The following is a 24,404-nucleotide window of genomic DNA, read 5'->3' on the forward strand; positions in this document are numbered from 1 at the left end:
ACCACTTGTTCCACACCTTCCTCATCCCAGACAATGAAGAACAAAATTTAAGCCAAAGTTGTAAATGCTATAAATTCAAAATTTCACATACACACACAAAAAAAGGAAGTAAAAGAGACTCAAGACTTAGTAACAAAGGACACCAAATTTTTCCCCTCAGAGCTTGCACTAGTCTGAGAAAGTTGGTCATCACACTTATCTTACTGCTGATACTTGGTTCTATTTGACCTTGTGAAGCTGAATTTTTTGCCTGACCTGATGTCATGGTGTCCTGGCCTCTGCTACTCTAGGTGGTGAAGAGACTCTCGCTGGGAGGGGAGGGTGGCCGGTGCTCCTGTTCCAGACCTGGTCCAGCATTGTTCTGTGATGGATGGTCAATGTCTTCGTATGGACTTCGCCGGGTACCTCCTGTTAAGACAATTAAGGAGGATGCAGACTGTGAGAAAATTATTGTGTTATTCTTTCAATACTTCACTTTTATGCATATTTTGCAACTTCTTCTTTTGCTTTTACCAAGTTGACAGTATAATCAGCATTCACTGTGAAGCAATTGGATGTTTTTTTCTCTCTCTGTCTGTCATATCAAGCTACAAGCATAGATATCATATGTAAAGACATGCACAAGACTGTCAAATTTGAAAAGAAATGCTGTATTACAAAAGTAGGCTGTTATAGGAAGCAACATGCTTCTATTTCTTTTTTCATTTATTTCCTTTATAGTTCTCAATCATAATACAGTATTTCATAAATCTAACTTATATGTGTCTCTGATATCTAACACATACACCAATCCACACACACAATATTCCTCTTGCAAACCATACCTACACTTTTAGCCAATATCCATCTCTCTCTCTCTCTCTCTCTCTCTCTCTCTCTCTCTCTCTCACTTAGCAGTATACTCACCAAAGATCCTGTCAAGTCCTGATGGTCCGTACGTTCCATAGGATCCTGAGCGTTCCTGCAGGACACGCTGCAGCATGAGGCTGGTGATTGGTCGCAGGACAAGGTTTAGTACTGCCATTGCCAGACCAAAGCGCATAAGGCTTGCTGCAACAAAATACCACAGTCATTACCACAATGAATTTCTTTCTTTTATCAGTTCATTTATCTTAGTTCATTTCACTTTCTATCCATGCTTTTCTGTGATGTTCTATGCAGTTAACAAGGTCAATAAAGCAGTTAGCATGAAAACAGCAATAAAAGATAGAAAGGGATTCAACATTTCAGTGTTGAGAAAGAGGCTGAAGACAGTCAAAGGAGGAGCATTGATGAGATGAAAAGCTTTTGATTTCATCCTATCTAATAAAGCTGTATGAGTGGAACCCCCCCAAACATGCGAAGAGTACTCCATACAAAGACCAAAAAGGCCCTTGTACAGAGTTAACAGCTGGAGACGCGAGAAAAACTGGCGGAGACGCCGCAGAACACCTAACTTCATAGAAGTTATTTTAGCAAGAGATGAGATGCGAAGTTTCCAGTTAAGATTATGAATAAAGGACAGACCGAGGATATTCAATGTACAAGAGGAAGACAGTTGAGTGTCATTGAAGAAGAGGGGATAGTTGTCTGGAAAGTTGTGTTGAGTTGAGAGATGGAAAAATTGAGTTTTTGAGGCATTGAAAACTACTAAGTTTTCTCTGTCCCAATCAGAAATCTTAAAAAGATCAGAAGTTAGGCATTCTGTGGCATCCCTGCATGATCTGTTGACTTCCTGAAGGGTTGGACGTCTCTGAAAGGACGTGAAAAGATGTAAGGTGGTGTCATCAGCGTAGAAGTGAATAGGGCAAGAAGTTTGGTTAAGAAGGTCATTAATGTATAATAGAAAGAGAGTGGGTGACAGAACCCTAAGTTTTGAAATCAAAGCTTTGTGCCAGAGTCTATCAAAATCTTTTGATGTCTAATATGACATCAAAAAGTTTCACTGAAATCTCTAAAAGAGGATGACCAAGACTCAGTAAGGAATGCCAAAAGATCACCAGTAGAGTGACCGTGACAGAAGCCATACTGGCAATCAGATAGAAGATTGTGATTTGATAGATGTTTATGAATCTTCCTATTGAGGATTAATTAAAAATCTTTAGACAAGCAAGAGATTAAAGCTATAGGATGGTAGTTTGAGGGGTTAGAACAGTCACCCTTTTTAGGAACAGGCCGAATGTAGGCAAACTTCCAGCAAGAAGGAAAGGTATAGAAGTCGATAGGCATAGCTGAAAGAGTTTGGCCAGGCAAAGTGCAAGCACGGAAGCACAGTTTTTGAGAACAACAGGAGGGACCCCATTAGGTCCATAAGTCTTCTAATGGTTTAGGCCAGAGAGGGCATGGAAAACATCATTACGAAGAATTTTGATTGAAGACATGAAATAGTCAGAGGGAGGAGGAGAGGGAGGGACAAGCCAAGAATAATCCAAGGTGGAGTTGTTAGCAAAGGTTTGAGAGAAGAGTTCAGCTTTAGAAACAGATGAGATGGCAGTGGTGCCATCAGGATGAAATAAAGGAGGGAAAGATGAAGAAGTAAAGTTATTGGAGATGTTTTTGGCCAGATGCCAGAAGTTACGAGGGGAGTTGCAGTTTCAAAGTTTCTGACATATTCTATTTGTGAAAGAGTATTTGGCAAGTTGAAGAACTGACTTAGCATGATTCAGGGCAGAAATACAAAGTGCATGAGATTCAGGAGATGGAAAGTTCAAGTACCTTTTGTGGGCAACCTCTCTATCATGTATAGCACGAGAACAGGCTGTGTTAAACCTAGTTGTATTGTACAGGATTCAAGTGGAGCTCATAGTGTCCTGTCTCCATGTCTCCATTTATCCAATTTTTCTTTAAAGTTATGCACATTATGTGCTGTACCAACTTCATCACTCAACACATTCCACTTTTCCATCGTTATATGTGGAAAACTGTATTTTCCAATATCTTTCACACACTGCCTCATCTTAATCTTCTTTACATGTCCTCTTGTTCTTTTACTTTCTTCTGTCACCAGCATCAGGTATTCCTTGTCTATCTTTTCAATGCCATTGACTATCTTGTACATTGTTATTAGATCTACTCGTTCTCTTCTATCTCTCGTAAGGTTGGCAGTCCCATTTCCTTCAGCCTTTCTTCATATGTTAGGTCCTTTAGTTCCAGCACCACCTTCATAGCAATCTTCTGAATCTGTTCTAATCTTCTTATATCTTTTTTAGAGCTTGGAGACCACACCACTGCTATATAATCCAGCTTTGGACGTATCATGCTTGTGACAATTTTTTTTCATCATATCTTTGTCCATGAATTGAAATGCCACTCTTATATTAGTCAACATTTTATATGTTAACCCAAATATCTTACTTATGTATTTTTCTGGGTTCAGATTTTCCTGTATAATCACTTCCAGATCTTTTTCCTCTTTAGTCTTCATTATTTATTCCTCTCCCATCAGATAGTTCCATACTGGTCTTCTCTTACTCTTTCCTAGTTCCACTACGTGACATTTCTTGGCACTGAACTCAAACTTCCACTCATAGATTTTGTTTATATCTTCCTGTAACAGCAAACAGTCCTCCTGGGTTTTCATTACTCTTAGCAGCTTTGCATCATCAGCAAACAAATAAATATAACTGTTCTACCCCATTGTGATTGTTTACATAAATCTGGAACATAATGGGGCTAACACTGACACTTGTGGTACCCCACTTGTTACTTTACCTCAAGATGAGTATATATATATATATATATATATATATATATATATATATATATATATATATATATATATATATATATATATATATATATATATATATATATATAACTGATCTCAGTTTTCATATCCCTGTCCTTCAAATAATCCCTTATCTAATCTAACAAAGCTCCTCACAGCCCTCCTATGCTCTCTAGTTTCCAAAGTAGTCTTCCATAAGCCTTTCTTATGTCCAGGTATACTGTGTCCACCCTTCCATCTCTGCTTTCCAGTCCTTCTATTACTCTTCAGTAGAAATTTGATGAGTTCAACACACATGACCATCCTGTCCTGAACCCAAATTGTCTGTTCGATATAACTTGTTCTTCTTCCAGATGTTTTACCCATTTTTCTTTGATAACTGTTTCACACAACTTCCCCATATCACTTGTACGTGACAGCGGTCTGTAATTTAATAATTCATTTGCCTTTCCTCCTTTAAATATCGGTATTATATTGGCTCTCTTCCATTCTAGTGAAACTCTCCCTTCATTTAATGAACTTGTAATTATTTCCCAAATGGGATCCAACAGTTGCTCTTTCACATTTTTTTAGCACCCAGCCTGATACACCATTCAGCCCCATTGCTTTTCTGACATCCAAATTATCTAATAATCTTCTAATATCCTCTTTGTGTACTATGATTTCCTCCAATCCTCAGCAATGCAGTGTCTTATTTGGTTTTGAAAATCCTATTCTACAGTGAACACAGTTTGAAGCTCTCATTCATTATTTCACACATTTCCTTTTCTGTTTGTTGTCTTCCCTCCTTTGATTATATTTTCTATTGTTTCCTTATTCTTCATCTTACCATTTATAAATTTGTAGAAAAGCTTGTGTTCATCTTTGCTTCACATCTTTCTTTCTTCCTCTCTTCTTACTCTAATAAATTCATTTCTTGCATCCTTATACTGCTGCCTGTTATTGTCATGTCTCTACTTTATGAGTTTCTTCCAAGCTTTATCTTTTGCCTTTTTAGCTTCTGAGTATCTAGCACTGTACCAAGTATGTATATTTTTCTTAACTCTACAAAAAGGTATGCATTTCTTTACACCTTCATTATATTTATGTATGAATATTTCATATTTTCCTTGTATTGTCCTTCCATACATAATGTTTCCCCATTCAATATCAGCAAAAACTTTCCTTAATTTTTCTAAATCTGCTCTTGCATAATTCAATCTCTCTTTTTTGTAGTCATCTCTGTATCTTGTCCCATTCTCCTCCAGTATTTCCAGCTCTAATGTCACATGATCACTTCTTCCCATTGGACTAAGGTATTGTATGCTGGGAGGGGGCTCTGGCTTCTTTGTGAATACACATACTAGGTCAAGCAATGATGGTTCTTCCCCCCTGTACCTTATTGACTCTTCCACCCACTAGTCCATTGTATTTATCATAGTCAACTGTAACACCTCCTCGCTCCATTGTCCAGCATTATCCATTACTTCCATCTCTCTCCAGTTTATATTTTTACAGTTAAAGTTTCCAACTATAATTATCCTTCCATCATGTCTTATCATATTATCTAAGCACTTAATCATCTCTCTTTGCATATGTTTGTGTTCCTCAGTTCCCCACGTATTTGTCTTAAATGGCACATATGTAACTATAATTTTTCTCTTCAATTCCTCTGTTTTGATTGTTACTCCCATTACTTCCACTTTGTCCTCTCCATATTGCACATCCTCCACACATATATTATCATGAACCATTATTAGCACTCCTTCTCCCCCTTTACCCTTCCTGTCTTTTCTCCAGCTATTATATCCCTCCTATTTAAAGCTAACATGGACCTCCTCTCTTAGTTTTGTTTCAACAATGCACATTACATGCGGCCTTTTTTCTTTCAAATAATCTCTAAGCTCCAACATGCTGGATAACAATCCATCTATATTAGTATAAATCATTCTTAATTTCTTGCCTCCTCCATGACCTCCTCCTTCTACCAAAGATACCTATTCTTTAGTTTCATATCTAGAACCATAACTGTAACCTAACCTAACCTAGTGTGTGTGTGTATGTGTGTGTATGTATGTGTGTGTGTGTGTGTGTGTGTGTGTGTGTGTGTGTGTGTGTGTGTGTGTGTGTGTGTGTGTGTGTGTGTGTGTGTGTGTGTGTGTGTGTATTTACCTAATTGTATTTACCTAATTGTAACATACGGGAAAAGAGCTATGCTCGTGTTGTCCCGTCTCCATATCTATTAATGTCCAGCTTTTTCTTAAAATCATGAATATTCCTTGCGTTGACCACTTCCACGTCTAAACTATTCCATGCTTCCACCCTTCTATGAGGAAGCTATATTTTTCACATCTCTCCTATAAGTGGCCATTTTAGTTTTTTCCCATGCCCTCTCGACATTCTTTCATTCCACATACACAGATCTTCCCTATCCATTTTTCCATGCCAATCATCACTCTGTATATTGCTATCAGGTCTCCCCTTTCTCTTCTGTTTTCCAGGGTTGGAAGTTGCATTCTTTTCAGTCTGTCTTCATAAGTCAAATCTCTTAAGTCAGGCACCATTTTTGTTGCAGCCCTCTGTACTTTCTCTAGTTTCCTTATGTGTTTCTTTAAGTTCGGAGCCCACTGTATTGTTGCATATTCAAGCCTCGGTCTTATCATTGCAGTAATTATTTTCTTCATCATTTCTTCATCTAAATATCTGACGCCACTCTTATGTTCCTCAATAAGTTCAATACTTCTCCAATTATTTTGTTTATATGTCTCTCTGGCGATAGGTCATTGGTAATTGTCACCCCAAGGTCTTTTCTTCATGACTGGTTTTATGTCTTCATTTCCTATCTTGTACATACTCCTGATTCTTCTTTCACTCTTGCCAAACTCTATTTTCTTGCATTTTGTCGTGTTGAACTCCATTTGCCATGTACAGCTCCATTTCCATATTCTGTCCAAGTCTTCCTGGAGTAGTTCGCAATCTTTGTCACATCTCACTTTTCTTAACAATTTTGCATCGTCTGCAAATAGGCTCACATAACTGGACACCCCATCCACCATGTCATTTATGTAGACCGCGAACATTACTGGTGCCAACACTGATCCCTGTGGAACTCCACTCTCCACCAAGCCCCATTCTGATGGTCTGTCCTTAATTATTGTTCTCATTTCTCTTCCTACCAAAAGTCTTCCATCCATTTTAGTAAACTGCCATGCACTCCTCCTACCATTTCAAGTTTCCAGATCAGTCTCCGGTGTGGTACCTTATCAAAGGCCTTTTTTAAATCCAGATATATTCCATCAGCCCAACCATCTCTTTCCTGTATTACATCTATCACCCTCGAATAGTAACATATCAGGTTTGTCGTGCATGAACGCCCTTTTCTAAAACCAAATTGACACTCACAAAGTATGTCATTTTCTCCAAGAAGTCTGTCCATCTATTCTTCACCACCCTCTCACACATCTTAGCTACCACACTTGTAAGTGACACTGGTCTATAGTTCAATGGGTCTCTCTTGTTACCTGATTTATAGATTGGGACAATGTTAGCTCTTTTCCAGTCTTGGGGCACTACACCTTCCCTTAATGAGGCATCAATTACTTCACAAACTTTTTCTGCCAGTTGCTCCTGCATTCTCTTAAAATCCATCCTGATACCCCATCAGGTCCCACAGCTTTTCTCACTTCTAAACTCCCCATCATATTCTTGATCTCCTCCACAGTTACTTGAAACTCCTTCATAATCCCTTTCTGTTCCATTACCAGTGGTTTGTCAAAAGCAGTCTCCTTTGTGAATACCTTCCGAAAGCATCCATTCATAGCCTCTGCCATTTCCTGGGATCTTCACTGCATACTCCATTTACTTCTAAACTTTCAATACTTTCTCTATTTTTGATGTTGTTGTTCACATGTCTGTAAAAAGCCTTGGTTGGTCTTTACATTTATCAATTATATCCTTTTCTTGTTTCTTTCTTTCTTCTCTTCTAATCAACACATATTCATTTCTTGCTCTTTTGTAACTTTCCCACTGCTTAATCCGTCTTTTCCTTCTCCACCTCTTCCATGCATCCTCTTTTCTTGTTCTAGCCTTTTCACATCTATCGTTAAACCAGTCCTGCTTTCCAACTTCTCTATGTTGTCTTATTGGTACAAATTTTTCTCACCTTCTTTGTATATTTTTATAAATTCCTTCCACTTTTCATTTGCTCCCTTAGCACTCTTGAATTTCATCAATTTGTCTCTTGAAAGAATTTCTTTAGGTTTCCAAAATCTGTCTTGGCATAATTCCATCTTCCCACTTTATATTCTTCATTTCTTCTAGATTTCTCTTCATCTATCACCTTGAACTCCAAAACTGCATGATCACTCTTTGCTAAAGGGCACTCCACCCTCATCTCCTCAATGACCATTGGCTCTGTACTAAAGACCAAGTCCAGTCTTGACGATGCTCCCTCTCCTCCAAACCTAGTATCTTCTTTGACCCACTGAGTTAACACATTTTCCATTGCCAGTGTCAATAGTGTATTTCCCCATGTTGTCTCTGATCCTTCCATTGACCAGTCCTCCCAACACACCTCTTTACAATTAAAATCTCCCATCATTATAGTTCGTTCACAGCCACCCAACATTTCTTCCAGACATGTTCCTGTATCACTTATCATTTCTTCATATTCCTGTACTGACCATGCATTTGTCTTAGGTGGTACGTACACCACTATGTAGTGCCTCTTTTTCCTTCATTAGTTTCTGCTCTGATCTTTAGCACTTCTGCCTTTCCCATACCTTCTTTCACTTGATCCACCTTTATATCTTTTTAACCAGCAACATCACTCCTCCTCCCATCTTACCTACTCTATTTCTTTTCCAAACATTATATTTCCTTCTCCAACCATCATCAGGTCTTCTCCCTCTCTCAGTTTTGTTTCAGTAAGACCCACAATATCTGGGTTCTTGTCCCTCAAGTAATCGTTGAGTTCTAAAATCCCGATATCACTCCATTTATGTTGGAATACATTACATTCGCTCATACGTAAGTTTCTTTAGTCCTTTCTTACTGTACTTTTCTGGGTTATGAACCACTTCCTCAGTCTCATATCCAAGATTCTCCAGAAAAACTCTTTCTTCTCCTCTTCTGTCCTCTCTTCATTTTTTTCAAAGCCTCCTTTCTCAACTCATTTAACATTTCTCTTTCCTTTTCACCGAGATCTCTTCTCAACCAAATCTTCCTTGTTGTTTCCTGCTGGGCTAGCCTCCATGACTTCTCCACCAATTCATCTACATCCTTTTGTGACTTAAGTTTGATTCTTATTGGCCTCATACCTTCTCTTGTGAACTTTCCAATTCTATGGAAGTCCTCTATTTCTTGTACTAGGTCTTTTCCTCCTCCTGCACCACATTAATGATATTATTTATCACCTTTTTATGTTTTCTCTCTCTCCATTTTACTCGGTGTCTTATCCTCCTCCACACCAAATATCACCACACATCTCTTTTTGTCTACAGTTTCCCTCACCAATGTCTCATTTGATTTAATAACCTTCACCACTTTCTCAGCAATCTTCTCTTCTATGATCTGTTGATCTATAATTTCAGCAAGGCCCAAAGTTTTCTCCCCAGACTCTTTGATTTCCTTTTCCAGACTTGCAACTTTGTAATTTACCTCCTTTCTTTCCACTTCCTGACTTTTTTTCCATTCAGCCTGCTTCTCCATCACTTTTCCTAGAGATTCTCCACATTTTTCGCAATTCACTTTAATTAGCTTAACTTCCTCTTTCAGTGCTTCATTTTCCTTCTTCATATCGGCACACTCTTTCATTACATTGTCATAACTCGTTTCCAGGCCCCCATACTTTTCAAACAGTTTTTCAATTTTACCTTCCAACTCCAGAATTTTCTTCACATAAGCGCTCTTCTCCATTATTCCTTGAAATCCTGTGAAGTCTGATTCATTATTCGAGTTCACGGCCGCCATGTTGCGCAGATGTAAACAAACCAGCTGATGGCTCAAACGCAGGCTACAGTTTATATTTACCTTCCCTGGACATTATTTTGCTAATCAACAGTTAACATGACTATATGGAGACGGGACTGCGTGTGTGTGTGTGTGTGTATTCACCTAGTTGTAATTTTACAGGGCCTGGGTATCATACTTGTGTGGCCCCGTCTCCATATCTACACACATCCAACTTTCCTTTAAAACTATGCACAATCCTCGCTGACACCACCTCCTCACTCAAACTATTCCACACCTCCACACATCTCAGTGGGAAACTATATTTCTTCACACCCTTCAAGCATATTCCCATGGCTATCTTTTTACTATGCGATCTCGTAGTTCTATTTGAATTTTCCTCTCTCAACATCATTTGTTCATTATCCACTTCATCCAAACCGTTCAACAGTTTATAAAGTATTAAATCTCCTCTTTCTCTTCTTTGTTCCAAGGTAAGCAAATTCATTTCTTTTAATCTCTCCTCATAGGTCATTTCTGCCAATTCCAGTACCATTTTTTGTTGCCATTCTCTGCAATCTCTCCAACTTCCTTATATGCTTCTTTTTATAAGGGGACCAAACCACCCCAGCATATTCCAATCTTGTTCTAATTACCGTACTAATTAATTTCTTCATCATATCTTTATCCATATAATGAAAGGCTAATCCAATATTTCTAATCAAATTATATGTGTGTGTGTGTGTGTGTGTGTATTTACCTATTTGTGTATTACAGGGCTCGAGCTAAGCTCTCTGTGACCTGTCTCCTTGTCCATTCCTGTCATATCTCTCTTTCATCTGATTGACACACACCGCGTCAACGACATCACTGCTCAGTTTATTCCACTTATCAATGCTACGATGCGGGAAACTGTATTTTCTCATGTCATTTAGACAGATGTCTTTTATTAGCTTTTTTCCATGTCCTCGGAGATGATTACTTGTGGTCACCTTTATCAACTCTCTGTCCAGTATGTCAATCTTGTTCACCAATTTATACATAGTTATCATGTCTCCTCTTGTTCTTCTCTCTTCTAATGTGGTCAGCCCCAGCTTCCTCAGTCTTTCCTCATAGTCTAACTCCCTGAGTCCTGGTACCATCCTTGTTGCCAGCCTCTGTAACCTTTCTACCTTCTTCACATTTTTCTTCATATGCAGTGACCAGACACAAGATGCATATTCTAACTGGGGTCTTATTAAGGTATATAATATCTTCTTCATCATTCCTTCATCTAGGTAGTGGAATGCAAGGCCAATATTTTGAAGCATGTTATATGTTTTCAAAAAAATCTTGTTAATGTGTTTCTCCGGTGACAAGGTGTTTTGCACGGTTACTCCTAAGTCTTTCTCCTCATTGATCTCTTTAATTTTCTCATCACCCAGCCTGTAATCCCTGTTTGGTCTGTATCTACTTCTTCCCATTTTCATAACATGGGTATTGTCTATATTAAATTCCATCTGCCACTCTTTACTCCACTTATATATTTTATCAAGATCTTCCTGTAACTTGTTACAATCTTCCACATTCCTTACTCTCCTCATAATTTTAGTATCGTCCGCAAACATGTTCATGTAACTGTCAATTCCTACTGGCATATCATTAACATAAATCAAAAACATGATGGGACCAAGCACTGACCCTTGTGGAACTTCACTGGTTACCTTCTTCCACTTGGACTTCCTTCCTCTCACCACTGTTCTCATTTCTCTTCCCATTAAGTAATTTTCCATCCATTTTCCTAGTTTATCATTTACTCCTCCAATCTTCTTTAGTTTCCACATCAGTCTATTGTGTGATACTTTATCAAAGGCCTTTCTCAAGTCCAGGTAGATAGCATCCACCCATCCCTCTCTATGTTGTAGTATGTCAGTCTTGAATAAAAACATAATAAATTGGATACGCACGATCTTCCTTTTCTGAAACCAAACTGTCTTTCACTCAGAATGTTTTCACTTTCTAGATACTTACTCCACTTAGCTTTAATTACTTCTTCACATACCTTGCACAATATACTAGTCAACGATACTGGTCTATAATTTAGCGGTTCCATTCTACTACCATTCTTATATATAGGCACAATGTCAGCTCTTTTCCACTCTTTCGGGACTAATCCTGTTCGTATGGAGGTTTTCACAATATCAAATACAGGGTTCAACAATTGATCCTTACAGTGTGTGTGTGTGTGTGTGTGTGTGTGTGTGTGTGTGTGTGTGTGTGTGTGTGTGTGTGTGTGTGTGTGTGTGTGTGTGTGTGTGTGTGTGTGTCTTACCAGACAACAGAGGGGGTGAACCTTTCCAGCCTCATACATGAAAGACAGAGAAGGAATAATTGGTACTCACTGGTAATGTGAGGCCAATGCAGGATCATGGTGAGGATGTCCAAAAATATGGATAGCAAATTCAGCAAAAGAGCCTGGAAATGAAATAAAATACATACAATTATTGCAATACAAAACAAATTTACAAATCCAGAACATGTATTCCAACATTTGTAACTATCCTGCACACTAAAGACTTAGGCAGGAGAGGAAAAGAGTAAATCTAACAAAAAAAGAATGATTGGAACAAAAAATAAAGGTTTTCAAGAATATAACACCAGATATTATTCAATTTCATAACACCATACATAAGACAGCAAATGAAAGCATATGCCAGCAGTAACACTAACACACACACACACACACACACACACTCCGCGCTCCGTGGAGAGCGGACGTGCCTCCTGGCCAGAGCGGCATCTAACTAACACTCCACACGCTAAGCAATGTGCTTGAGTGAGAATAGTTATTGCTATTGAGGGGCGACCAGAGCGAGTGAACGAGTGTACAGAGTGAACGTAGCCTGGTGGCGTGTACATGGGAGTGATTGGAGGTGTGAGAACCTCCACACTCCAAACGACAGAGCGGGAACCACACAAAGGCCAGCCATAGCAGCTGCCAACGCATCCCACCACACACACGTAGCTACCAGGCCTGGCCCCCAGTGACCACACAACCACATGCTCCCAGGAAGAGTAAAAAAAAAAAAAAAATGGATAGACCGGTAAGAAATAAATTACCAAATATGTTGATGAGGCCCAGGGAGCAAAGCCGAAAGTGGCCAGTCAAAGCATGAGTCTATCTTCAACAGGGGCAACATTGCAAGGTAGATTGGTAATGTTGGAGAAGAGATTTGAGGAGTTGGTGAAGGAATTAAAAGTTCAGAGGAGTGAGGAGGAGCAGGATAGAGAATTCTGCAAGGCTTTGAAGGAAAGAGTTAAGAGACTGGAGGAAAATGAAAAACGATTGGTGGATGAGAATGCACACTTGAGAGTGGAGGTTGAAAAATACAAGAGACGGTTGGAGGAGAAAATGGAGAGAGTAGTAAAGGAGAAAGATGACTTTAAGGAAATGATTAGTGAACAGAATGAAAGGTTTGAAAGGGAATGGGAACTAAAGAAAACACAATGGACTGAGTCGAGGGAAGCAGAGATGGTTGGATTACAAGAAATAATTAAAGATCAGTTGAAGGAAGACAAAAAAGAAAGGTCCAAGGAATGTAATGAAGAATAAGGAAACATTGATAAGGGAAATAGCAGAAAAGAAGAAGAGTGTGTTAATATTTGGGATGAAAGAACAAAATATAACATATAAGCCTAAGAGAATTAAGGAAGAATTAAAAACGGTAAGAGATCTGTTCAAAAATCTAAGTGATGATGAAAAAAGACCTACAAGAAGAAGTGGAAGAGATCCATAGACTCGGTCCGTATAAGGAGGGAGTGAGCAGACCGATTAAAGTAGTACTGAAGTCACAACAATCTGCGGAGGATATCCTATATAGAACATCAAAGTTAAGAGAGATAGAAGGTTGTAAAGAGGTGTTTGTGAGAAAGAATAGAAATGAGGAGAGAGGAGAAGATATAAGGAATTGGTGGAAGAGGCGAGAAGGAAAAATGATGAGCGGTCTGAGGAGGAAAGAAAAGTTTTTGGAGAGTTATAGAGAGAGAGTCAGAAAGTGGTATGTGGAAAGAAGGAATACGGAGGAATCCCTAGAGGAAGCAGTGGGTGGACCGTAATGTATACTAATATAGATGGGATACTGTCAAGTAGATTGGAATTGCAAGACTATATGATAGTGGAGAAGCCTGATATAGTGTGTTTGACTGAGACAAAATTGCATGAAAAAACAAAGATAAATTTGGATAATAAATATAATATATGGAGAAAGGATAGAGAGAGTAAAGGTGGAGGAGGAGTTATGATTATGACGAAGAAATAAATAAATGTGGATAAGGTTTGGTATGGGAAGAACAACGCAGAAGTGATAAGCATAAGGATAAAAAGTGATGGAAAAGAATTAATAATCATGGTGACCTATGTACCTCCTAAAACAAATTCTTGGACATTAAGGGAATACGACAATATGATCAAGGATACTTTACAGAGTTTGGAAAGTGTATTATCTGGAAAAAGAAAGGTGATACTAGTAGGAGATTTTAATTGTAAGGAGGTGGATTGGGAAAATCTAGTAAGTGGTGTTGGAGAGGAAGCATGGGAGAGAGATTTCTTAATCTAATGATGGAAAATATGATGGAACAGAGGGTGAAGGAAAATACTAGATATAGAGGAGATGATGAACCGGCTAGACTGGATTTGGTGTTAACAAGAGAAGTGTACCTATGTGGAGATATACAATACAAGTGTCCTTTGGGAAAGAGTGATCATGTGGTTATGGAAATGCAGATAGCAACAACACAGCGAAGGAAGGACGAGACATACAGGAGTGGTAGATTGAATTATAGAAAGATGGACACAGAAAGTTTGAAAAATTATTTCAGAAAATTAGATTGGGAGGAGATGTTACAAATCAGAGAAGTGCAAAAGAAATATGAGATTTTTATGAAATATTATAAAGAAGGAGTTATGAAATTTGTACCAAAGTATAAACCGAGAGAGGAAGGAAGAAAGGATTGGTTTAATGCAACTTGTGTTAAGGCTAAGGAAAAGAGATGTGGCTTGGAAAAGATGGAAAAGAGCAGGAATATACTAAATAAGGAGAATTATAGAGTGGCGAGAAATGAGTATGTGAGGGTAAGGAGGAGGAAGAAAGAAAATTTGAAAAGATATTGTAGACAAGAGTAAGGAACATCCAAAATTGTTTTACAGGTTCATAAATGGTAAACTTAAAAGAGAGAGTCCATTGAAAGATTAAAAGGAGAGCAAGGGATAGTAGATGACCCTAAGAATATAGCGGAATTGCTAAATAATAGGTTTCAGCAAGTATTTACTGAAGAAACAATGTTTGTAAAGCCTCAGAATGTACAAGGAAATGTGCACATGGATGACATTAAGATACCTAAAAGGAGTTATATAAAATGTTGGAGGAACTTAAAGATGATAAAGCGATGGGACCAGATGAAGTTTCAGGAAAATTATTGAAGGAGTGTAGAGAAGAATTGATTGATCCATTATATGATATTATAAGGTGTTCATTAGAAACAGGGAAGTACCAGTAGAGTGGAAGAGAGCTGAAGTGGTGCCCATTTATAAGGGAGGCAGTAAGGAAGAGCCTCTTAACTATAGACCTGTGTCTCTAACAAGTGTGGTCGGTAAGATTTGTGAGAGGGTGATAAAGAAATATTGGATACGGTTCCTGGAGGATCATAAGTTATTATCGGATCATCAATTTGGCTTCAGGAAAGGGAGGTCATGTGTAACAAATCTACTGAGCTTTTATTCAAGAGTGGTTGACAAAATACAAGAGAGAGAGGATGGATGGACTGTGTATATTTGGATTTAAAGAAAGCTTTTGACAAGGTACCTCACATGAGACTGTTATGGAAATTAGAGATTTATGGAGGACTGAAAGGAAAAGTGTTAAAGTGGATGGAAAACTACTTGAGATGGAGGAGATGAGAATGGTAATAAGGGATGCAAAGTCGGACTGGTTGGTGGTGGAGAGTGGAGTCCCACAAGGCTCAGTGCTGGCACCAATACTTTTCCTTGTATATATTAATGACATGCCAGAGGAGTAAACAGTTATATTAATTTGTTTGCGGATGATGCGAAGTTGTGTAGGTGTGTGAAGAGTGAAGAAGATTGTGAAATTTTACAGGCAGATCTGGATAAGATTTGGGAGTGGAGCAAGAGGTGGCAAATGGAATTTAATCTGAGCAAAAGTCATGTGATGGAGATGGGGAAGAGTGGAAGACGGCCAAGAGGGTCATATAAGATGGGTGAAGAAGTAGTGTTGAAAAAGGTGGAAAAGGAAAAGGATTTGGGAGTGATAATACAAGACCATGGGCAGTTTGAGGCTCATATTGATAAGATGTTTGGAGAAACGTATAATTTGATAAAAATATTGGATTAGCCTTCCATTATATGGATAAAGATATGATGAAGAAATTAATTAGTACGGTAATTAGACCAAGATTGGAATATGCTGGAGTGGTTTGGTCCCCTTATAAAAAGAAGCATATAAGGAAGTTGGAGAGATTGCAGAGAATGGCAACAAAAATGGTTCCGAATTGGCAGAAATGACCTATGAGGAGAGATTAAAAGAAATGAATTTGCTTACCTTGGAACAAAGAAGAAAAAGGGGATTTAATACAGGTTTATAAACTGTTGAATGGACTGGATGAAGTGGATAATGAGCAAATGATGTTGAGAGAGGAAAACTTAAATAGAACTACAAGATCGCATAATAAAAAGATAGCCAAAGGAATATGCTTGAAGGATGTGAAGAAATATAGTTTCCCACAAAGATGTGTGGAGGTGTGGAATGGTTTGAGTGAGGAGGTGGTGTCAGCGAGGAGTGTGCATAGTTTTAAAGGAAAGTTGGATGTGTGTAGATATGGAGACGGGGCCACACGAGTATGATACCCAGGCCCTGTAAAATTACAACTAGGTGAATACAACTAGGTGAATACCCAAGCACCAATCATTCACATAAAGCTGTGCACTATACTTGTACTGCAGTACTGTACTAAAAATATGTCAAGCAAAATGATGATTCAGCATAAGTACAATAAGTTTGATTTAAACACTCTCAAAGAAAATATTTCCAAATTTTTACATTTTGTACCATCAATATCTTGTATAATTGATGCTAATATAATGGGACCTCCCTGTATTTGAAAGTGTATATCAATCACGGGGGGCATATGCCAGGGGGCGCATCGCCTTGCCTACCCTATGGCGCCACTCCAGGAGGTCACGCCTAGCAAGTCTCCATTCAGGCTACCTACCCGTGCCAAGTAACTTCCAGCAAGAGGCATCAACTTGCCGCAGCCATGAGTTCTGTGGACGTCTCCTTGGCCTCCTCCATGGTGGGTTATCCCTTTTGGAGACAACCCAATATGCAGGATCGGCTCTTGGGTAGCATGCCACATGCTCATATAGTCGCAGTTGGCATTGAAGGACTATGCTGGTAATCAGCCTTGAATCAGTCTCATGGAGCTATTGCTGATTTGACACAAATTCATACCAGCAGTACCCAACGATCCTACAAAGGCATCTAGTACCAAAGACTTCAATTTGCCTCTTCAGATCGGTGTTCAGCGCCCATGTCTCACAACCATAGAGTAAGACAGGGATAACCAGTGACTTCAAGATCTGAATCTTCATCTGTCTGCACAGGTACCAAAAATGCCAAATACTCGTGTTCAGCGAGTCCATAATGCCGTGGGCCAGGCCAATCCACTGTACAACGTACTAGCATGACCCACCATCGTTATGCACCAAGATCTCAATGTCCTTGCCGCACGCATGGATGGACAGTACTGTTTCATCCAGTAATGCACCAAACACCTGAACCTTGGTCTTGGGCCAGGAAACCTGAAGTTCCAAGGGCTTCGCCTCCTCGTACAGTGCCTCTAGAGTCATTACCAGAATCTCCAGTGACTCAGCAAAGATTACTGCATCAACGGCAAAAACAAGATCTGTAATCTCACTATTGCCGACAGATGCTCTACAATGACTTTGGTCTACAACTCTGCCTAGTACCCAGTCAATGTAAGTGTTGAAAAGTGATGGAGTAAGCACACATCCCTGCCTCACTCCTGTATTCACAGGAAAGAAGTTGGACACACCCCCTCCACACTTCACAGCACTCACAGTCTTGGAGTAGAGGCGAGTTAATAGATCAATAATCCTTGCAGGAATCCCAAGGAGACGCAGAAGATCCCAGTGTGTCTCGATGCACTGAAAGTGTATTTACATACCTGCATGTATTATTAAGAAACACTTACATAAACTCATATCCTCAAATGGAAGGTTGTGGTATTTGATATGTGTATACTGGTGTACCTCTAATAAAAGTAAATAATCTTTGAAGAATAATATCAAATTTGAATCAATCACCAACAAATAATAAAACAATAAAACATGGTAACTAGCTGTAGAGTGATAGGCAGCCACCCTGACTTACCATGAGGGGTGCCTCCTCACTGTCCCGGTGTAAGATGCTCCAGAGCACCAAGAAGAGAAATGCTCCATTGTACAATGTGGCACCGCCTGTGAAGCAGGTGCTGTACTGACTCCTGCAATGAAGGGAGAGACATATCTTTTAGCATCCTGAGGCAGCCACATCACACACCCACCCGCTCCTCTGTGATACACTGCAGAATGACCAACATGGATGGAACTACAACCATGTAACTCTTAGAAAATTGCAGTGAACATTCTCATTTAATATCTCAAAATGAATTCATAAATGTTTCTGAACAATGATAAGTGTGATGATCTCTTTATTTAGCAATTTCAAAGGAACTGAAATACAAAGATAATAATTGAAGGAAACCACCCCCAACATTTCATGACACAAACAACTGATCAGATGGGGTCCCGTTGATGAGTCCAACAAGTGACTATGAATTTCTTAAGTTTTACATAATCTAACACATCAGCAACATTTACAGTACATTAAGCATCAGGAACACACCAGTCCCTTTCAACACACAGCTATAGGAGAGTAAGGCAACACTGTTCAGAGGAAAATAGTGTTTTTCCTACAAGCATTGTAACCATGTTACCACACATAAGGAACCCAAGGCAAAGGTGCACTGAGATGACCAATGTACACTCACACCAACTAATTTTTCCTCTTTCCATTCAGTTCTAGGCATTTGTTTAAGCAGGTGCCCCCACATACATAGCTCTTCAAATAATTACAAAGAACATTTACACAAAGCATGTAGGAGAGCAGGATGGGTGGCTTGTTCAAGAGCAAACACCCAGAACCAACTGGCCTTGACTCTCGCTTCCAGGCAGGGGAAAAATTAGGTGTGTATCTACATAACAAGCATCAAAACTTACCACTCCCATATATGAAGTGAATATGTGGCACAGCATCACAGAAATTAGTGATAATCTGAACAGAATATGCCCATGTGTTTGAACAGTAAAAAAATCTAATCCCACAGGTAGATTTCACAATAACAGATAAAGCAGCAACCTATGGCAGGCAGGTAATATGTTCAGTATAAAATTCTTGCAAAAAGGAGCAAGACATAATCTGTCTTATTTCTTTGACAAAAAAAATTCCAGAAAATACTCATATCATAGTATACATACAATGCATTCCCAATATCAAAAGACTACTATGTATACTCTCAAATTTGCACAGTCACTTCCTCATTCACATGCTGACACCATATACACAGTGGAATGAATGGTGAATGAACACTGGCATCAAGAAACAAAGGTCATTATAGCACAAAGGAACAGCAGTTGTGCAATTAGACATAATTCAAGACAAAATTTATGGGAAAGAAGTTACACATGAGGAAGATGTGACTGTGTTATAGAGAAGGCCAGGCAGTGTGTAGAGGATGATGGGTGTTCTGTTAAGATGTCACAAATGTGAAAAATGACACACACATACAATGGATAGGCTCAACATTGTCTTTGTACAAAATAGAAACACACACACACACACACCATAGCTACACATACAAATACAGAGCTCAGCACATCTAGCAAACAATATAATGCTACCAAACAGCTGTATTCCCTAAAAGTTGCCAAGTGACCAGAGCTGTGGCTTATATTAATCATGTGTATCATTCTAATCAATATCTTTCAATGTATCCAGATGTCCTCACCACATTTACAAGTTTATTTACAAGTATTGTTTGCATTTAACTTTTCTTGAAAACAAGTTACAGTTGAGATACAATGAAGGTGCAATTTAGTTCAGCAGCAAACATGCATGAACTTTTGCAACCTTGCAGGTTAGTGCGCTGCTGCCAGATTGGAATGTGAAAGGCAGGACAGGAGTGTCATTGGATCACATGCAGAAGTTATGAAAGGAAAGGATGTGTCTATGGATGTGAGGTGAGATTCAAGATATATTATTTTCCTACCAACATTGATAGATGTATCAGTGTATAAAAGATTTAAGCATGGAATAGGGCATATCAGTCAACAGTATGTGCTGTAGTCATCTGAGATGGGTATGTGGAATAACAAGATGGGGATAGGAAGCAAGCAGAGAAAAATGTGGAGAAGTAAAAGGGGTGAAAAGCAACATAATCCAACATTATGGCTATGTTGCTAAGACGAGTAGAGTCTGTAAAGAAAGTGTTATGTGAGTAAAAGTGAAGGTTCTGATGGGAGAGGAAGGCTACTTGGATGATGGAAGAGTAAGGTAAAGTATATGTGCAGAAAAGAGATGCTGAGAGAGAGAGAGAGAGAGAGAGAGAGAGAGAGAGAGAGAGAGAGATCAGTAATAGGAAAAGTGGAGTCCAATTTATCAGAACACCTCTCAGTGGAGAAACGTTTGATAACTTATTAGTTATCAGCCATCCATTTAGTACCAGATGTTGGTAATATAACCAAGACATAACCCCTTGTTATCAGAGCTTGCTGTGATCACAAATGTCACAAAGTGCTTCTCAGCTGTCATTCTGTGAGGTGATCAGCAGCAACACGACAGAACTGTAGGGCCATCCCCTTTAACAAAGTGATTAGGAACATGCATGATAGAAAAAACACTATTTCTATGAATTATATAATTAAATTATGAAAAAGCTGACAAAACCCTACTGGCCAGAAGGGATCCAATTTGACACAGCAAGTTATGTTAGGAATTAAAATTTCTGGCTTTCCTTTTGAAATTTAAGCTCATACACCAATCATGATCAATTATGAATCTAGTGTTACTAATGCAGCTTTAACAATTCTGAGATTACAATATACCTTCCCACCTGAACTGAAGGTTTGGAACACTGACCCATCCATGTTCAAACAACATTCATTACCAACACATGATATGGCAGACACCCTGCACTGAAAACCTGAACAGTCTGTCACCTGAACACAACTCTGGTCATCTGCAAGGACTAGGTGACAGGGGGTGCATTAACATAACATAACATAAATAATAGGATAACAAAGGGCCACTAGGGCCCATCTAGGTTATCCTGTATCAGGCGCACAGCTACCTCATCATCAGTACTTAAAGATACACTTACAAGTACACAATACATTATATACTAATTGTAAATATTTGGCCCATTAACAGGGCTAAGTCCTGCAGCGAATTCCTCTACAATCTGTGATCCCCATACATAGGGATCATGTCTTGTTTAAGTATAGTAAATTTCTTATAAAAACTATCATGCAGCACTATACATAATTATAAATCTAATAAATTTAAGTGCTTATCTAATCCGTTTTTAAACATTATCAAACTAGTGCTATTTACAACCCTCTCTGGCAATGCATTCCAGAAGTCTACCACCTATGACTAAAGAAATATTTTCTTATATCTAACCTGCAGCCTTGCTTTCTAATCTTCCTGCCATGATTTCTAGTCCTACTTCCTCCTCTAAGGTAAAGAAAGATCTCACATCTATGTAGTTTGTATCTGAGAACATTTTAAATAACTCTATCATATCCCCTCTTATACATCTCCTCTCAAATGAAAACATGTTTAATTCCTTTAATCTATCTCTATACTCCAGGCGCTTTAATGCTGGTATCATCCTAGTTGCTCTTCTCTGAACTGCTTCTAACATGTTGATATCCTGCCTATAGTGGGGTGACCAGGCCTGTATGCAATACTCTAAATGGGGCCTAACATAGGAATTATATAAGCTACGCACCACTTCCTTACTTTTATAACTAACATTTCTATTTATAAAACCCAGGATCCTATTTGCCCTATTTCTTGCTTCTAAACATTGCTTTGAAAATTTCATAGTCCTGTCTATCACTACTCCTAAATCCTTTCCTTCCTCTACTGCCTCTAGCCAACATCCTCCATCTCATAGCTAAAGTTTGTGTTGTCTTTACCTAAATGCATAACCTGACACTTTTAGAATTAAACTCCATCTGCCACCTGTCTGCCCATGCTATCAGCCTGTCCAGGTCTCGTTGTATTCTGTAATTGTCCTTTTCACCCTGTACTGCACATGCTATCTTAGTATCATCTGCAAACTTTGATACTTTGCTACTAATTCCTATATCTAAATCGTTAATGTACACCAAGAAAAGAAGAGGTCCTAGCACTGATCCTTGGGGTACCCCACTAACCACTTCCTTCCACTCAGACATTGCCCCATTTAATACTACTCTCTGTTTCCTATCAGAAAGCCATTCACTAATCCAATCAACTAACCTACCCCCTATCCCATGTAGTCTCAATTTGTACACTAGCCTCCTATGCGGTACCTTATCAAACGCCTTGCTAAAATCTAGATATATAACATCTATGCTATTTCCATCATCTAACTCCTTGGTAATATATTCTAAGATATCGAGCAAATTTGTAAGACAGGACCTCCCTGATCTAAAGCCATGTTGGGTATCTCTAATTAATCTATTCTCATTTAAATGCTCCCAAATACTACCCTTAATGATTTTCTCTAGTATCTTACATACTATACTAGTTAAACTGATCGGTCTATAATTATTCGCATCATCCTTCCTACCTTTTTTAAATATTGGTGTAACATTAGCTAACTTCCAGTCCTGAGGTATCTCAGCAAACCTAAGTGATCTTTCAAAGATTAACTTAAGTGCTTCAGAAATACTGTCTACACCCTCCCTAAGTACTCTGGCATGTAGCTCATCAGGACCACTAGCTTTCCTATCGTCTAGTTCAAGAATAAATTTCCTAATAATTCCCGGTTTTATATCAATATTTTCTAAAGCTCTTAAACTACTTGTCGCACTGTTTGTAACAGGATTTCCTATTCTTTCCCTAGTAAATACTGAAGAAAATTGTTCATTCAATAATTCTACTATGTCTTCATTTTGATCCACTACTACACCATCTTTTCTGAGTGGTCCAATCCTATCCTTATTTCTTTTATCACTGACCTTGTAATAACTATATAATTTTTTTGGGATCTTTACTCCCAGCTCTAGCTAGTTTTATCTCTGCCTGCCTTTTACTTTTTTTTATAACCTTACTCAAATCATCCCTGACCTGTCTGTACCTAATCAAATCTACATCTTCCCCACTTTTCTGCAACTCTCTATATGCCCTCTTCTCTCTGATCTGTCTACCTATCTCGTGAGTCCATCATAATGGCTTCCTGCATCACTATACCCTTTACTACAACCTTAAAAATATCCCACATCTCCTGTGCAGTTTTATTTCCAAAACTATCTTCCCAGGTTACCTCTCCTAATAACTGACGTAACCTACCATAATTGCCTTTCTGATAGTTTGGGACTCTAGTCTTATTCACTATATTTTCCCTATTGGAATTAATGATAAATCTAATTATATGATGGTCACTGTTTGCTAAAGTCTCTCCTACCTCAACTTCCTTTAAACAATGCTCAATATTTGTTAGTACTCTGTCTAAAACCTTCCTCCCCCTAGTAGGTTTATCTACCATCTGCACTAAATAGTTATCCTGAAAACTTTCCATAAACTTATTTTCACTAGCATCTCCTACCATCCTCTCCCAGTTTACTGACTTAAGATTAAAATCCCCTAAGATAATTGTTTGACTAGTACACCCCCTATTTATCTCATCTACCATAAGGTTGTCTACTTCTGCTGACATTAGCAAGCCCACAAACGCCAACATATGTAAAGTGACAAGCAACACTGAGGCAAGCTATGAGCAAGAGAACAAGCAATAATAATGAAAGAAACAGTGTGGTCATTTACCAGACTACGAGAACGAGGTGGGCCAAGAATATTCCCTGAAAAAGAGAAACCGATCACATCATCACAAGTTTAAATAAATGTATCAGAGTTGGTGACATGCACACGGAGGTTAAGACCTGCAGAGAGCGACACTAGAGTCATTAATCATCACAAAGAGGAATAAAATAGATGACATGAGAGCAAATACACGTTGAAGATGTCAAATGTATTAAACAGGAAAATTTCCAACGTATGCAATCGGCAATTATTATGACGCACTTGATTTAAAAGGCTACATGTTAAGGAAAAGTCATGTCATGCTGGTTGGGAGGCGGCAGGAGGGGAGAGGCGAGGATGAGGAAGGGCCAGGGCAGCATTACCTTGAGTGTGAGGGCAGACGGGGGCATGTTCACCTCCATGACTCGGCCTCGTATTGATCAGCGACGCCAACACTTTGTTTAGCTCGCTTACACTACCACCACCGCCGCCGCCGCCGCCACTCAGCTGTCACTGACGCCGCTCCTGTCACTGGCTCACCGCCTCTTTTACTGCTACTGCTAGGGTTACATCAATACTATAGAGTCTTTGCAGTAAACATGGCAACACCTGAGCCTGTTATATTGCTTCCGTCATTCTCTTTG

At 38.9% G+C, this 24,404-nt stretch overlaps 1 protein-coding gene across 1 annotated transcript in view; it reads right to left on the minus strand.

Moving 5' to 3' along the window:
* Window positions 1-258: 258 nt before the first annotated feature.
* The window catches only part of LOC123505079 (type-1 angiotensin II receptor-associated protein-like), a 25,242-nt gene continuing 1,096 nt past the window's right edge, over window positions 259-24,404 (minus strand). Inside the window, exons 2-7 of the mRNA XM_045256122.1 lie at window positions 24,144-24,404; window positions 23,785-23,819; window positions 18,082-18,193; window positions 12,016-12,088; window positions 907-1,050; window positions 259-408 (exon numbers count right to left, since the gene is read on the minus strand). The exon at window positions 24,144-24,404 is cut by the window's right edge and continues 28 nt beyond it. Coding sequence (XP_045112057.1) covers window positions 287-408; window positions 907-1,050; window positions 12,016-12,088; window positions 18,082-18,193; window positions 23,785-23,819; window positions 24,144-24,182 — 525 coding nt within the window. The 5' untranslated portion in view covers window positions 24,183-24,404 and the 3' untranslated portion in view covers window positions 259-286. The remainder of the gene's footprint in view (window positions 409-906; window positions 1,051-12,015; window positions 12,089-18,081; window positions 18,194-23,784; window positions 23,820-24,143) is intronic.

Source organism: Portunus trituberculatus, chromosome 17, assembly GCF_017591435.1.
Source record: "Portunus trituberculatus isolate SZX2019 chromosome 17, ASM1759143v1, whole genome shotgun sequence".
Lineage (NCBI taxonomy): Eukaryota > Metazoa > Arthropoda > Malacostraca > Decapoda > Portunidae > Portunus > Portunus trituberculatus.